At 48.2% G+C, this 12,220-nt stretch overlaps 5 protein-coding genes across 5 annotated transcripts; 3 read left to right on the top strand and 2 right to left on the bottom strand.

Moving 5' to 3' along the window:
- Nucleotides 1–3: 3 nt before the first annotated feature.
- VE01_06955 (uncharacterized protein) lies at nucleotides 4–2,305 on the bottom strand. The gene is made up of 5 exons (XM_018276392.2): nucleotides 1,806–2,305; nucleotides 1,286–1,754; nucleotides 879–1,234; nucleotides 569–820; nucleotides 4–508 (listed from the first exon to the last, which is right to left on the bottom strand). The coding sequence occupies exons 1-5, from the start codon at nucleotides 2,138–2,140 to the stop codon at nucleotides 13–15; spliced, it is 1,908 nt and encodes a 635-aa protein (XP_018127925.1). The 5' UTR covers nucleotides 2,141–2,305; the 3' UTR covers nucleotides 4–12.
- A 127-nt stretch (nucleotides 2,306–2,432) lies between these two features.
- VE01_06954 (uncharacterized protein) lies at nucleotides 2,433–5,224 on the top strand. The gene is made up of 5 exons (XM_018276391.2): nucleotides 2,433–3,117; nucleotides 3,427–3,814; nucleotides 3,865–4,180; nucleotides 4,356–4,751; nucleotides 4,820–5,224. The coding sequence occupies exons 1-5, from the start codon at nucleotides 2,916–2,918 to the stop codon at nucleotides 5,090–5,092; spliced, it is 1,575 nt and encodes a 524-aa protein (XP_018127926.1). The 5' UTR covers nucleotides 2,433–2,915; the 3' UTR covers nucleotides 5,093–5,224.
- A 326-nt stretch (nucleotides 5,225–5,550) lies between these two features.
- On the top strand, nucleotides 5,551–6,866 carry VE01_06953 (uncharacterized protein). The gene is made up of 2 exons (XM_018276390.2): nucleotides 5,551–5,661; nucleotides 5,715–6,866. The coding sequence occupies exons 1-2, from the start codon at nucleotides 5,617–5,619 to the stop codon at nucleotides 6,594–6,596; spliced, it is 927 nt and encodes a 308-aa protein (XP_018127930.1). The 5' UTR covers nucleotides 5,551–5,616; the 3' UTR covers nucleotides 6,597–6,866.
- A 1,439-nt stretch (nucleotides 6,867–8,305) lies between these two features.
- Nucleotides 8,306–9,108, top strand: VE01_06952 (uncharacterized protein). Its single transcript, XM_018276389.2, has 4 exons — nucleotides 8,306–8,438; nucleotides 8,534–8,796; nucleotides 8,854–8,899; nucleotides 8,953–9,108. Exons 1-4 carry the CDS (start codon nucleotides 8,426–8,428, stop codon nucleotides 9,084–9,086), a joined length of 456 nt encoding a protein of 151 aa, XP_018127931.1. The 5' UTR covers nucleotides 8,306–8,425; the 3' UTR covers nucleotides 9,087–9,108.
- A 1,852-nt stretch (nucleotides 9,109–10,960) lies between these two features.
- VE01_06951 (uncharacterized protein) lies at nucleotides 10,961–12,148 on the bottom strand. Its single transcript, XM_018276388.2, has one exon. The coding sequence runs from the start codon at nucleotides 11,895–11,897 to the stop codon at nucleotides 10,971–10,973; it is 927 nt and encodes a 308-aa protein (XP_018127858.1). The 5' UTR covers nucleotides 11,898–12,148; the 3' UTR covers nucleotides 10,961–10,970.
- Between the last annotated feature and the right edge of the window lie 72 nt (nucleotides 12,149–12,220).

Below are 12,220 nucleotides of genomic sequence, written 5' to 3'. Positions count from 1 at the left end.
AAAGGCGCTCAATCACTCAGGGCTATATACGTGGTTCTTCAAAATTCCCGGTGCCACAAACCCCGCCAGCGTCTCCAAGATCTGCAATCGATCCATCACATCCCTCGACTCCCCCTTCCAAAACCCTAACATAGCCATCACCTTCGCCACAGCCTTTTCCCATCCCTCTGGCATCAGCGGTGCCAGGTCCGCACATCTCGCCGTCGCCAGAAGCACAAGCGCACTACGCGTGCATGACCGTAACATAAGCCACGTCCCGTGGTGCCGGTGGTAGAACCCATCCTCGTTGATCTCGACGCGCTGTACGCACACCTGCAGGCCCTTGCGCACGAAAGCCTCGGTGGAGCTACCGCGAGCGCGGCCGTGCACAGCGTCAACAACAAAGTGCCAGTACATCATCTCGTTGCAGTCTAGGAGATGGCCGTGGAGGATAAAGCGAAGGGCGGCGTATTGCTTGTGCTCTGGGTTGGTGGTTTCGAGAGAAAGGGCTGCAGGGAGGGATTGGATCCTAGGAAGGGGGGGTTAGTGAGGGTTACAGTGAATAAAAGGGTTGAGATGGAAGACATACCAGCCGTCTGCTTGGCCTTCGAAATCGAGGATTGCGTCTTCGATGTTGGAGTCTGAGTCGACGGAGGAGTCGTATCGGTAGATGTAGTTTAGTATGCGATTACCTAGGCGGCGTAAGGCTATCTCGGCCAAATAGAAGAACCACATCGCTTCGCCTTGAGACTTTAGTCCTTCCGGGGGTGACGGGAAGAGGGCGGGATATGTCAAGTCCCACACGCTCTTCTCAGATACATTTAGCTCCAATCGAAGCTCTCTGTTACGGACTCCGTTAGAACAAGTTTGCTCTCAGTGGCTGTAGTGGGAGGGCCTACAATTCAGACTTGAAGCACGTCCAGTAAATGCTTTGCTCCATTCTGGACTCTTCTTCAGTTCGAGCGTCCCGGACGGAGAGGTGTGGAGAGAAAGCTTGACAACACGCCAGGGCCTGAACAAACATCTTCCATGCCTCAATTGGTCGTAAAGTTGCCATGAGATAGACGCCAGCAAGGAAAAAGCATTGTGCTTCTATGACGCCGCTACCACATAGCAGCATACCCATCCGGTTCTGAGCTGCAAAGAAGAAGGACTCCGCCTGAAGGAACTCGGGTGACTGCCGAAAGCCTGAAGCCGTGATCTTGGGTAAATTCCCGTATGGGTCTGCTATGGAACCAAGAGCGTAGATCAGAAGCTACTAGTGTAAGCCCACTTGTCTCCCGTCAGGATTCGGCGATTTAGTTACCAGTAAGCACGACTGTGCGTCCCATCCGAGTCCATTGAAGCTCGCTGCTCTCATATACTCCCGCACTTTAGCTTCCTCGAGAATAGGATTGAAAATGTGAACATTATCCAAGAATTGTTGTAGCAACTGGCCAGCCGCATAGAGTCCGAAATCTGCAGGAATAGGTAAAGTCGGTGAAGCGGCATTGCTCTTGTCTGATCGGAGGAGAGACCTCAAATCCAGCCTCTCATCGAAGTTCTGGTCATCGAAGACAGGCCAAGTGAGAACAGTTTCTATGTTGATATAAGATGGCCGCCATTCCGCAGGCCTCTCTAGTGACGCAGGAGCAGGGGTCTTGGGGATGGACAGGGACACGGAGGGGGAGGTCAGGCTATCATTCTGGTCTTGAGAAACAGTCGTAACATTTTTCCGGAGAAGCTCTTCCAAGTCATCCAGCCGCTGAAGGATGGTCAAACTGGCTGGATCAAACCTGCATCCAAGTCAAAATAGGCCCGCACCAGACTCTCCTGTATGTACATACGTGGAGTGATCATTTTCCTGATAGATGCATTCTACCCCTAAGCCCGCGCACTTTCCGCATGCTGGTCGCGAATTATCACATTTAGTGCGACGCAGGCGACATGTCCGGCATGCCTGTATCGCACGTTTTCGCGGATACGCGGCCTCAGCCCTGGAGTGTTGGCGCTTCCGCGGCGGCTTCGTAGCTACAGCAGCGGGGCTAGTAGGCTGATGAGAGTCAGATTTAGGGTTTGACGAGGCAAGGGACAGGGTCGGTGTCTTGGGCTGGGTCTGGATCTGCGTGGTGCCCGGGGATTCCTGGATATCACTTGGGTGGACAATATACTCCATCTCCATAGTTTCGGTTTTCGATTCGACTAGCGCGAGCGCGAGCGCTGAGTGTCGCTATCCGCTACCCACAGCGTATCGGTAGCGTGTTAGTCGATGGGTTCCACGTGGTTGGTCGTGATTGTTCTTAGACACAAGAAATGGCAAGCCTTTCCCTACATATAATCAGCGGAGTTGCGGACAAAACAGTGCCGGTGCTACTGGGGTCCTACTGTGGCAGTTCTAGCGCCACACCCCCCGCCTTCTATCGGGGCAGCTTCCTATTTAAGCAAGGCGTATCACTGAAACTCTGGGCTGCAACTCGGCAAACTCGGAGGAAAAGGCCCTATTCTGATTAGTACGGGATAGGCGTGTTTCTCCCAATCCCATCCTGGAGCTACCCTTGCGCGTCCTGTGTGATTTCTCGTTCGCGGAATCTCGGACTGTGACAGCAATCCCACTTGTCCCACAGATAATTCAAAGTAAGGGACTCCCCGACTTGCGGGGAAGCAACAGCCACCTATAGAGTAGGGCCGAAAGCTGCTCGAGTATGCGGGGTGCGGGGAATAAAGGGGGACAAACGGCCCGCAATTGACAGATCAACGCACTTGACAGCTCTGTGCTACCCTCGTGGGCATCTTTTTTGCCGAAGCACGTATTGGATTTCTGCAGAGTATATAACCACAACGTGGGTCACCGATATTCCAGAACCAGATCAACAGACCGACGATCGATCTTCTCTCGTCTGCTGTCGCCAAGACCTGAACAAGGCAACACGCCTCGCAGCGCCTGTGCTACCGACAACATGGCCGAAGAAATCAACGAGAAATCTGCGACGCAGGTCACCGAGGACAAGGCAATTCCCAGCGACTGGAATCTTCGCGATGTGCTTCCTAAAGACTCCCCGCCGTGGTACAAGCAACGACATCTCATACTTCTCAACCTGGCCATGATAATCCCCGCCCTCTCGAGTACAACTAATGGTTACGATGGTTCTATGTTAAACGGTGAGTTGCTGAGTTCCTCATACCGCCCAAACGTCCGAACGAGGAGTGTACATCCAACGAGGGTTCATAGCTGCTATCATGTCGGCGAGCATTTACAGCTGCCATGATACTGGCTGGTGCTCACAGCTACACTATCATGCCAGCGAGTATTTACAGCTACTGCGATTGAAGCAAATGCGCTTAATCACTCAGGGCTACAATTGTCATATTTTAACTAGAATCAATTCTCAGTCCCAGACAGCCCCTACTTCGGACTTTTAGGCCGCATGAGTACCATCAGCTATTACATTTCTAATTATTTTCCTATAGGTTTACAATCAATGGACCAATGGCAGAATTACTTCGGCTCTCCCACAGGAACCCGGCTAGGTTCCCTCGCAAACGGCACCATCTTCGGACAAATTCTCGCCTTCCCAGTTGTGCCGTGGCTATGTGATCACACAGGGAGACGGTTCCCAATCTTTTTGGGCTCTGCACTGCTTGTCTTTGGTGCCATTCTCCAGGGGGCGGCTCAGAACTACGGAATGTTCCTCGCTTCACGAATGATAATCGGTTTTGGAGGTCTAATCGCCGTGGAACCGTCTCCTTTGCTCATCAGTGAGCTGGCTTACCCAACGCACCGCCCAGTTATAACGGCATATTACAACAACCTCTGGTATCTAGGCGCGATAGTGGCAGCGTGGGTCACGTACGGAACGTATGTTCGCCTTTTATTCTCTTATTGCATAGTTTACTAACATTTTATAGATATTGGATGGGGCATAACAACTCGTGGGCGTGGCGAATCCCCTCAATACTCCAAGGATTCATGCCACTTATCCAAGTTCTCTTCGTTTACCTACTTCCCGAGTCTCCGAGATACCTAATTCTGAAGGGAAAACATGACGAGGCACGAAAAGTCCTTGTGAAATACCACGCCGGTGGAGACGAGGCCTCGCCTCTTGTGGAGTTTGAGATGAAAGAAATCACGCTACAGATTGAGGAGTCAAAGAACATATCTGGAACAGGCTATTTGGAATTCTGGAGGACTAAGGGCAACAGGCACCGCCTGTTCCTCATCTGTGTAAGTTATCTTCTTGTTATCTCCGATACCAGATCATTCCTACGGGTCTTCTTCTTTAATTCCATGCTAAGAGGCCTTATTTTTTAACCCCCACGCCGAGGGACCCCCTTCTTCAAATATATCCCCATAGCTCCCCTACTTTTAACCCATACTAACAGGTATTCTTCGACGACAGATCGTGCCTGTGATGATGCAGTTAAGCGGAAACGGGCTCGTCTCTTACTATCTCCATTTGATTCTTGATTCGATTGGATACACCTCTGCACCAGCGCAGCTCCGTATCAACGGTGGGCTCATGGTTTACAACTTCGGCATCTCCATCATACTAGCATCATTTGTGGAGATAGCGGGACGACGCCGTTTGTTCCTAATCTCCACTGTCGGTATGCTAGGGTCTTTCATTATCTGGACGGTGCTTTCAGCAATCAATGAGCAACGTGGCTTCGCAGACACTTCTCTCGGCAGCGGCGTTATCTCAATGATCTTCTTCTTCTACCTCTTCTACAACATGGGGTTGAATGGCCCGCCTTGGTTATATGTCTGCGAAATCCTCCCAACGCACCTCCGGGCTGTAAGTCTATCCTCACAAATTTTGATACAGTGAATTAGAGCTTCGCTAACTCTTAACGAAACGATCAGAAAGGGGTTAATATCATGCAAATCGCAGCAACTTGCGTGCTGATCTTTAACGGCTACGCAAATCCCGTGGCCATGGAGGCTATTTCCTGGAGATACTACATCGTATACATCTGTGTCCTTGCTGTGGAAGTAGTCCTCGTCTTTTTCTTTTTCCCTGAAACCAAGGGGAAGACCCTTGAGGAGGTGGCGTTTATATTCGATGGTGATACAGCATTTGGGAATAATCACAGCAGCGATGTGATTGTCGGCAGGGACAAGGAAGCTGATGTATGATGGCTTGTGCTTGCTTGGTGGGAAACCAAAGTCGATCTTGAGTGGAATGGGGTTCTGGGAATATCTCCGTCTCCTTATTTTAATAGCTGTTTCAAGTGCTCATTATTAGCTTAATTAATCCCTATGAAACATCCAAAATCCCGATATCGGTGTCTCTTATAACCGACTTATGCGATCAAGCGGGAACCCCTTTTTGCTTAGTCACTGTACACCACAGCATACGCTGTAGGCTGTGTTAGATGCCATTATTAACCCATTGCAAATATGTCGCAACAAACCAATTTAAATGTAAGTTATAACCATTGTCTTCAGTTCATATACTAATAACAACATTATGGATCCTAGAGTCGGTTGGGACATATAAGCTGGAGAGTTGCTGTTCCTTAGGTCACATGACATACTTCGAGTACTAAGCATTGTGTCATCATAATCACTTCGATCCCCCGAGTACTGTAGCCCCGCACTGTTCTCTGTAAACCCCTCATCAATCCCCATAGTTTGCAATTCAGCAAATAACGCCCATCATGACCGAACAAGTTGCCTGGGTTGGACTCGGGAATATGGGCCGGGTAGGTTCTCTCATCCTCATAGAGAAACACAGAAATTCTAACGCCCCAGCCAGGGCATGGTCCGCAACATCGTCGAGAAATATCCGCTTCAATCACCCCTCATAATCAACAACCGCACATTTGCTCGCACCCAATCCTTCGCTGCCACACTCCCATCTTCCAAAGTCGCCCCCGTGGCCACTCTTGAAGAGGTCTCCGCAGCTTCTATCATAATCACATGCGTTGCTGACGATGCTGCCATCCTGGCCACCATCGAGTCCATCCTCTCATATTCCCCATCCCCAACTCTCTTCATAGACTGCTCTACAGTCCACCCCTCTACCACTGCTTCCATCTCGTCTCTCGTCACAGCCGCAGGCCACAAGTTCGTCGCCATGCCTGTCTTTGGAGCGCCAGCAATGGCAGATGCAGGAGCCCTCATCTGCGTCCCGGCCGGCCCGCGCTCCTCTGTCAAGCTCGCCCTCCCCATTGCCCACGCCGTTGGCCGTGCCGTCATCGACCTCTCCGATAAGCCCTACGAGTCTGCGTCGACTCTCAAGATCATCGGGAACACCTTCATTGTCAACATGGTCGAACAGCTCTCAGAGGGTCACGTGCTGGCTGAGAAGTCGGGGCTGGGATCTGAGCAGCTACATAAATTCATCGAGGCGATCTTTCCAGGTGTCTATACAGACTATTCAAACCGCATGATGACTGGCGTATACTACACGCGCGAGGAGCCTCTGTTTGCCGTTGATTTAGCGAGGAAGGATGCGAGGCATGCGATGAACCTGGCGGAAACGGCAGGAACTCGGTTAGAGAATGTAGAGACAGCGGATAGGCATTTGGTGAAGGTGAAGGAGTATAGCGGGGAGAAGGGGGATATAGCGGCGATTTATGGCGCTGTGAGACAAGAGGCAGGGTTGCCTTTCGAGAATCAGAAGAAGGGGGAGTAGAGACGCTGGTGTGAATGCGGCATGATAACTACTAAGACCAATTGTAGTTTCAACAACCATGAAAGGGCGCTACGATTTAGATACCTTAGAAATATGCTAGGAAACAGAGCGCTTGTTGTTGAGTCCACTTCGTCGGTAGATGACTAAATTTGAAAGCAACTGAGTTATCTCGTGCACCCAGATAATTAGGGATAGGACTCTATATGCAACCACCATAGGGGCTCAAAGTGGCTTATAAACCCTACTGTTTCTTAATTTTTTCATAGCAACTATAAATTAAATATGGATTCTTAGTTCTTTAGGAACTATTTTTTTTCCATTACTTGTTGTTACTAAATAATTAAGTTGGAGGGAGCGATAATATTAGTTGCAAATATAATGTGTGCATCCCTGCGACAAATATTGGTACTTTGAATTTAATTGATTCTAAATTTGTGAACCCATTGAAAATTCCAGTATTTTATATTAATTATGTTGTGTGATCACTCCTGAGCAGTCCAAACTCCAGCTACTCTGAGATTTACTATCACGTCGTCGCCGTCGCGCCTGATTGCGGAGGGCGTCAATTCGTAGTATGATAGAACCCCTTGACCTACAGCATCACCACAAGCTCATTACGCCTTTCCAACTCATTTAACACTTTGATCTGGGTTTCCGAGCCTCACTATGACGCTGAAAAATAATTTTCAGCCTTGTGGGGACTAGGGAGTGCTGTGTCATGCGACATTACCATATGAGTTGATACCTCCAAAGTTGGGATCCCTTGGCAATAAAAGGTGGCTGTTGAGCTGTGGTTGTGTGTGGCGGCCTAGTACAGCTGTTTGCACGGCTGGCTTCCCCTGCCCTAAATTTTTTAACTTCCTGCCGACCACGGGTTCTCGGACTACTGTCCAAATGCGGCTAAGCGCAGTACCTGGCCATCTCAATCATCAAGTGCCTCTTTCGAAGGCTCCAGATATGTATTACAATGGCATGCTAAGCCTATTCGTACTGTACTTACAGCACGGCATACAGTTGTGGGCAAAACCACCTTTTCTTTCGTGTGTGGTGACTGGAACTTCTACCTTGCTCTTAACTAGGGTTCCCGGCCCATCTAACCCAATATACTTACATGTCTAAACACTCAGCATAAATAGCGCGTTAGTGGACAATAGGTATCAGAACCACCACGTCGATCGACGCAGGACGACCCGATCCCTCATTTGTGGCCTTATCGCTTCAATGCTTATCACTTCCGCTAGCTAAATCTATTAAGTGAAGCCAAACGACACTACTTCATACGGGGATGTATAAGTAGCAGAATGAATTTAAATTCCTTCAATATAATGGCTACGGACAAAGCTTCACCTAATTATTTGTATTGCCCTTGTCGACGGTCATTTTGCATAACCACACCGCCTCTCCCCTCACTGCCTGCATTGTGATGCACAGCAGATGTTTCACAACGTGACTGCCAGTCTTTCGTAGCTGAGGATACGGCGCTTTCTTTTACTGCACGTCCTGAGTCGTTGCCGGCACATTTACGATTTTCCGATTGGACATGATGCTCATCATTTCCTTGTCAGTAATGCCCTCGGCATGTCACACAATGCAAAAGAATGGAGGTCTGGATCTTTGTCGGTGTCAGAGGTATCTGGACAAAGGAGGGGTAGCGTCTATAAGCATATATAGACCATACCTCTCTTGATTTGTGCTGTAGTGTCGATTAACGCTACAGTCGAATCTTCTGTGGTTTCATTCTGCTCTTATTCAAGTTCAAGGTCTCCTTGCTGCTCCTTTTATAGCTTTCAACTCCAACACAGCCTATACATACAACTATTCCTTAAGCCATGGCAGAAAGTGGTAAGTCAATGGCTGTCAAGATATCTACGATATCTCCCTGCTACAAATCTATATTCCTTGCCCTCTGGCTACAGTTCTGATCACAATTATTATAGAAGCACCTACACCTAGCCCTAGGATGATCCTTGAAGAAGTCAGGATTATCTTCGAGAACCGACCTGGAGGGGACATCGTGTATCCCCTTACGTCGCCTGAGGAGATAGAGAAGGCGGCTAAGAGCCCTTATATACTCAAAGAGGGCTGCCACTATAAGATCAGGGTAACATTCAGAGTGCAACATGACATTATCTCTGGTCTTACAAGCCAAACCTCGACTTTCAGAAAAGGATTACGTGTCGCGAAGGACCAGCAGATGCTGGTAAGTTACAGCATTATGATGGCTATTGAATAGAGGAGCTTATAACGAAACCAACAGGGTTCGTTTGCGCCACAGTCTAAGCTACACGAGGTTACTTTTCCCCGTAAGTGCTGTATCGCGATTCTGAGATTAAGGTTAAAGACTAATTTCCCTAAGGCCATGGATGGGAAGAAGCCCCTTCCGGGATGCTCTCTCGTGGAAGCTACACCTCGAGACATAAATTTGCCGATGATGATTCTGTAGTGCATGCTGAGTGGGAAATGGCATTCGATATCAAGTCTGAGTGGTAGTCAAGTAGTAACACGATCCCCAAATATACAAGTTAGCTTTACGACTAATTAATTGACCTGAGTGCCCTGTTGATGCTAGACGATGACACGAGGACGTCGTATTCTTCCCATAAGAAGACTGCCATCTCTTCTTATGCCCTGCTATACCCGAAATAGCAGGCCATAGTTCAGATTAGCCAGCTTATCGATAAGGCCGTCGGTGGTTGATAAATTTTTGCCGACATAAAACTCCCCTCATCGTCAATGAGGGCTATGATTTAATCACCTCCATCGACCTCTATATGGATCCATACCTGCAGAAATCACTCCTCAAACTTCTAGAAAGTATAAGTATATCGTAGAGCCCCTACTATCCCGAGATGGACAAAATCCGGGATATCCACTGTGGAGATGAAGTTTGCCATCATAGCCCCCCCGCCTTCTTGCCCCTCCTGTTCGTTCGGAATATTTTTGGCGTTTCGGGGGACTGAGCGGTACGGCCCGGGCAGCCACGGCCTATCAGTGCACGTGGGCTTGTCAGTCTCCAGCGTGTGGACAAGCGATCACCGATCCTTAGCCTGTTATTGGATCTTACCCCGCCTTAATTTGGGCCCTGGGCGGATCTATAAGATATTACGGCCACAGCAGGAGAATGGACCATATATTTATTCAATATCTTTGTCACTATGTATGACGATTATAGTAGCATCCACGCCGACTGCACTTTTCTCACTGTCGTAAGACTTTTATAGAAAGTCGGACTAGAGGCAGCCACCCAGGCAACACTTAATCTTCCTGCCTGTCCCACAGCACACTCCATCACCGCAAAAGTCCTCCTGGCAGGCTTGATACCCGGATGGGCAATTAGAGGGCCTGCATATCGGAGCACTTCCAATCCAGTAGCACTGTGCTCTGCCAGTGTTGGCGTGTTTTGTCAAGATGTTAGAATCTATGCAGATAGTCAGTTGCCGCCTTGCTTGTAAATTACGCATTATATAAGGTATGTAACTTACCGATTGCAGCAGCTGCTGCTAGAGAGAACAAGGCAGAAACGATGAGAATGACAGAACGCATATTTGATGTAATTGGCCGGATTTGTTTGGGTTGGTGGCCGACAAGTTGACGAAGTTGGAGAGATTCGGTATTTACTTCAAGAATGGTGGTGGTATCGAAAGAAAGCGTAATCGTACTTTCCAGTAACTCTTATACACCGCTGACACTCGTGCATATCCGGTAGATTGGGGGTCAAATCTACCTCACTCATCGCCTTGTTGGTTTGAAGCATATTAGCCCGAAGACTCCCGTATAATCATAGTGTTGGGAGACTGTGAGTGGAGGATTCTCTATATCCAACAGCGCGCCTACAGTGCATGGCCAAGCTCGGGTGACAAAATACGACACTGCCCCACTACGAACACTTTAACAAATGAAGCACAGATCTCTACTTTCTCACACAAAAACGCACCCACCCTATTCTAAGGAACAGATCAGCCCCCAGTCTCTGTTACAGTGTGCCGCTCTTTGAAGTTTGATTGACGAATAAGAACACTTTTAGCGCATATTACTGGTGAACCCTAACACCCCAACATGCATTGGTGCTGACGAATCTCTAGTGATTGGTTAGCTTGGAATAGCTGTGTTTCTATTATTACAAATTATGTTGGATCGTGATTAACTATCTATCTAAATCCTGCAGGATCTGAGTTACAGTCAGGCCGAGCTACCCCGCAGGTCTGGATATTATTTTTAGTCACTGGGGAAATCTATAGAGCTTTTAATTTTGCAAAGACAAAATTAGGATATTGATTTCTATTCTTTCCATTATTCTATGATAGAAACCATGGTTTTATGTGGCTGTGAAATCGATGCGAGAGTTATAACTTTTGATTTAGGGTCTATATTCGATCATTTGCTTTGTTCCATCTTCTCCACAAGACCTTTCACCACCTTGTCAAAATCTTCCTGCTCCAGCCCCAGGAAATCATTTCCTATCACCTTTGCTTCATAATCTCCTCCGTATCCTACCCTGGACAGGGTTGTAAACAGCAAATCAACGTTCCCCATCCCATTCCCTTGCCGAATAGCTTCTTTCGCTGCCTCGGCAGCCCTGTCCGGGGATTCCCTCTCAATGGCCCAGTCCGACTCTTTGGTGCTGGTCGCACTGAAGATGCTATCAAAGACGTCGCGTTGGCTCACGAGAAAAGAGCTGAAGTACACGAAGTCGTTTTTGAAAGCGGAGAGTTTGGAGTCTGGCAAGCTGAGTAGCGCCGCAAGAGATTTACCCACTTTACTCAGCGTAGAGGTGTTAAATTTAACCCCGCCATCAAGGAGTTTGGCTTTTCGTGTTTTGATATCGATGCCCATGAAAGATTTCTCGAAGTTCCAATCGAACCATGGACCGTTGACAATACCGATCCAGCTGCTGACGCCCAAACTATCAATTTGGGCTCTGTACTTGTTTTTCATGACCATCAAACCAATTTCCTCGTTTAACTTCTCATGTTTATTGTCGCATGCATACTCGCAAGGAATCACCCACGGGACCCCTGCTTTCGCAGCGGCGCTGATGAGAGGGATTTGAGAGTCGAGTGCCATGTACCCGAGTTGGAGGATCAGCACGTCTTGCCCTTTGAGAGCCTCGACAAGGAATTCTTCATCGTTGTAAGATCCTTTCTTAATAGTGACACCGGAAGGAAATATTGCTGTTGATTCACTGCGCGAGATTGCGGTAACCGTGTGGATGCCATGGGAAAGAAGAGCCTCAACTGTTGGGGAGCCAACGCTACCACTTCCTCCGACGATGGCGATTTTGCGGCTTTGCTTGTCTGCCATTTGAGCGAGTCTATGAGTGTCTTTGGCAGTGATGTGATCGAGGATATTGTTGATTGTATTTTGCAATTGGGTACCTGTCCGTAAATCAAGCGGTTTAAGTATCAGTTTTCTAATATGAAGCTAGCTATAAAATCTACTAATCCGTATGGATTATAAATCGTAACGCCGAAGAGCGAAGCATACCGGGCCAAAACTGAGGTTTCCAAGATACAGTTCTCATATTCCCGTATTTAGGGATTGTGTTAACTCCGACTCGTTTTTATGAAAGGATCAAAACGGAGTTCCGGTTCCTCCGAATACCAGTTAATTAGGAGGACGTTATG

Source organism: Pseudogymnoascus verrucosus, assembly GCF_001662655.1.
Source record: "Pseudogymnoascus verrucosus strain UAMH 10579 unplaced genomic scaffold scaffold_41, whole genome shotgun sequence".
NCBI lineage: Eukaryota > Fungi > Ascomycota > Leotiomycetes > Thelebolales > Thelebolaceae > Pseudogymnoascus > Pseudogymnoascus verrucosus.
This window is presented reverse-complemented; position numbering and strand designations above follow the sequence as displayed.

Excerpts from the sequence above, each read along its gene's own strand:
- VE01_06955 (XM_018276392.2), bottom strand. The coding sequence starts at position 2,140 with ATGGAGATGGAGTATATTGTCCACCCAAGTGATATCCAGGAATCCCCG. Across the intron at positions 1,755-1,805 it reads CAGGAAAATGATCACTCCAC|GTTTGATCCAGCCAGTTTGA; the intron begins GTATGTACATAC and ends ACTTGGATGCAG. Across the intron at positions 509-568 it reads GAAGGCCAAGCAGACGGCTG|GATCCAATCCCTCCCTGCAG; the intron begins GTATGTCTTCCA and ends CCCCCTTCCTAG.
- VE01_06954 (XM_018276391.2), top strand. The coding sequence starts at position 2,916 with ATGGCCGAAGAAATCAACGAGAAATCTGCGACGCAGGTCACCGAGGAC. Across the intron at positions 3,815-3,864 it reads GCGTGGGTCACGTACGGAAC|ATATTGGATGGGGCATAACA; the intron begins GTATGTTCGCCT and ends AACATTTTATAG. Across the intron at positions 4,181-4,355 it reads ACCGCCTGTTCCTCATCTGT|ATCGTGCCTGTGATGATGCA; the intron begins GTAAGTTATCTT and ends CTTCGACGACAG.
- VE01_06953 (XM_018276390.2), top strand. The coding sequence starts at position 5,617 with ATGACCGAACAAGTTGCCTGGGTTGGACTCGGGAATATGGGCCGG. Across the intron at positions 5,662-5,714 it reads GACTCGGGAATATGGGCCGG|GGCATGGTCCGCAACATCGT; the intron begins GTAGGTTCTCTC and ends CGCCCCAGCCAG.
- VE01_06952 (XM_018276389.2), top strand. Across the intron at positions 8,797-8,853 it reads CGAAGGACCAGCAGATGCTG|GGTTCGTTTGCGCCACAGTC; the intron begins GTAAGTTACAGC and ends CGAAACCAACAG. Across the intron at positions 8,900-8,952 it reads ACACGAGGTTACTTTTCCCC|GCCATGGATGGGAAGAAGCC; the intron begins GTAAGTGCTGTA and ends AATTTCCCTAAG.
- VE01_06951 (XM_018276388.2), bottom strand. The coding sequence starts at position 11,897 with ATGGCAGACAAGCAAAGCCGCAAAATCGCCATCGTCGGAGGAAGTGGT.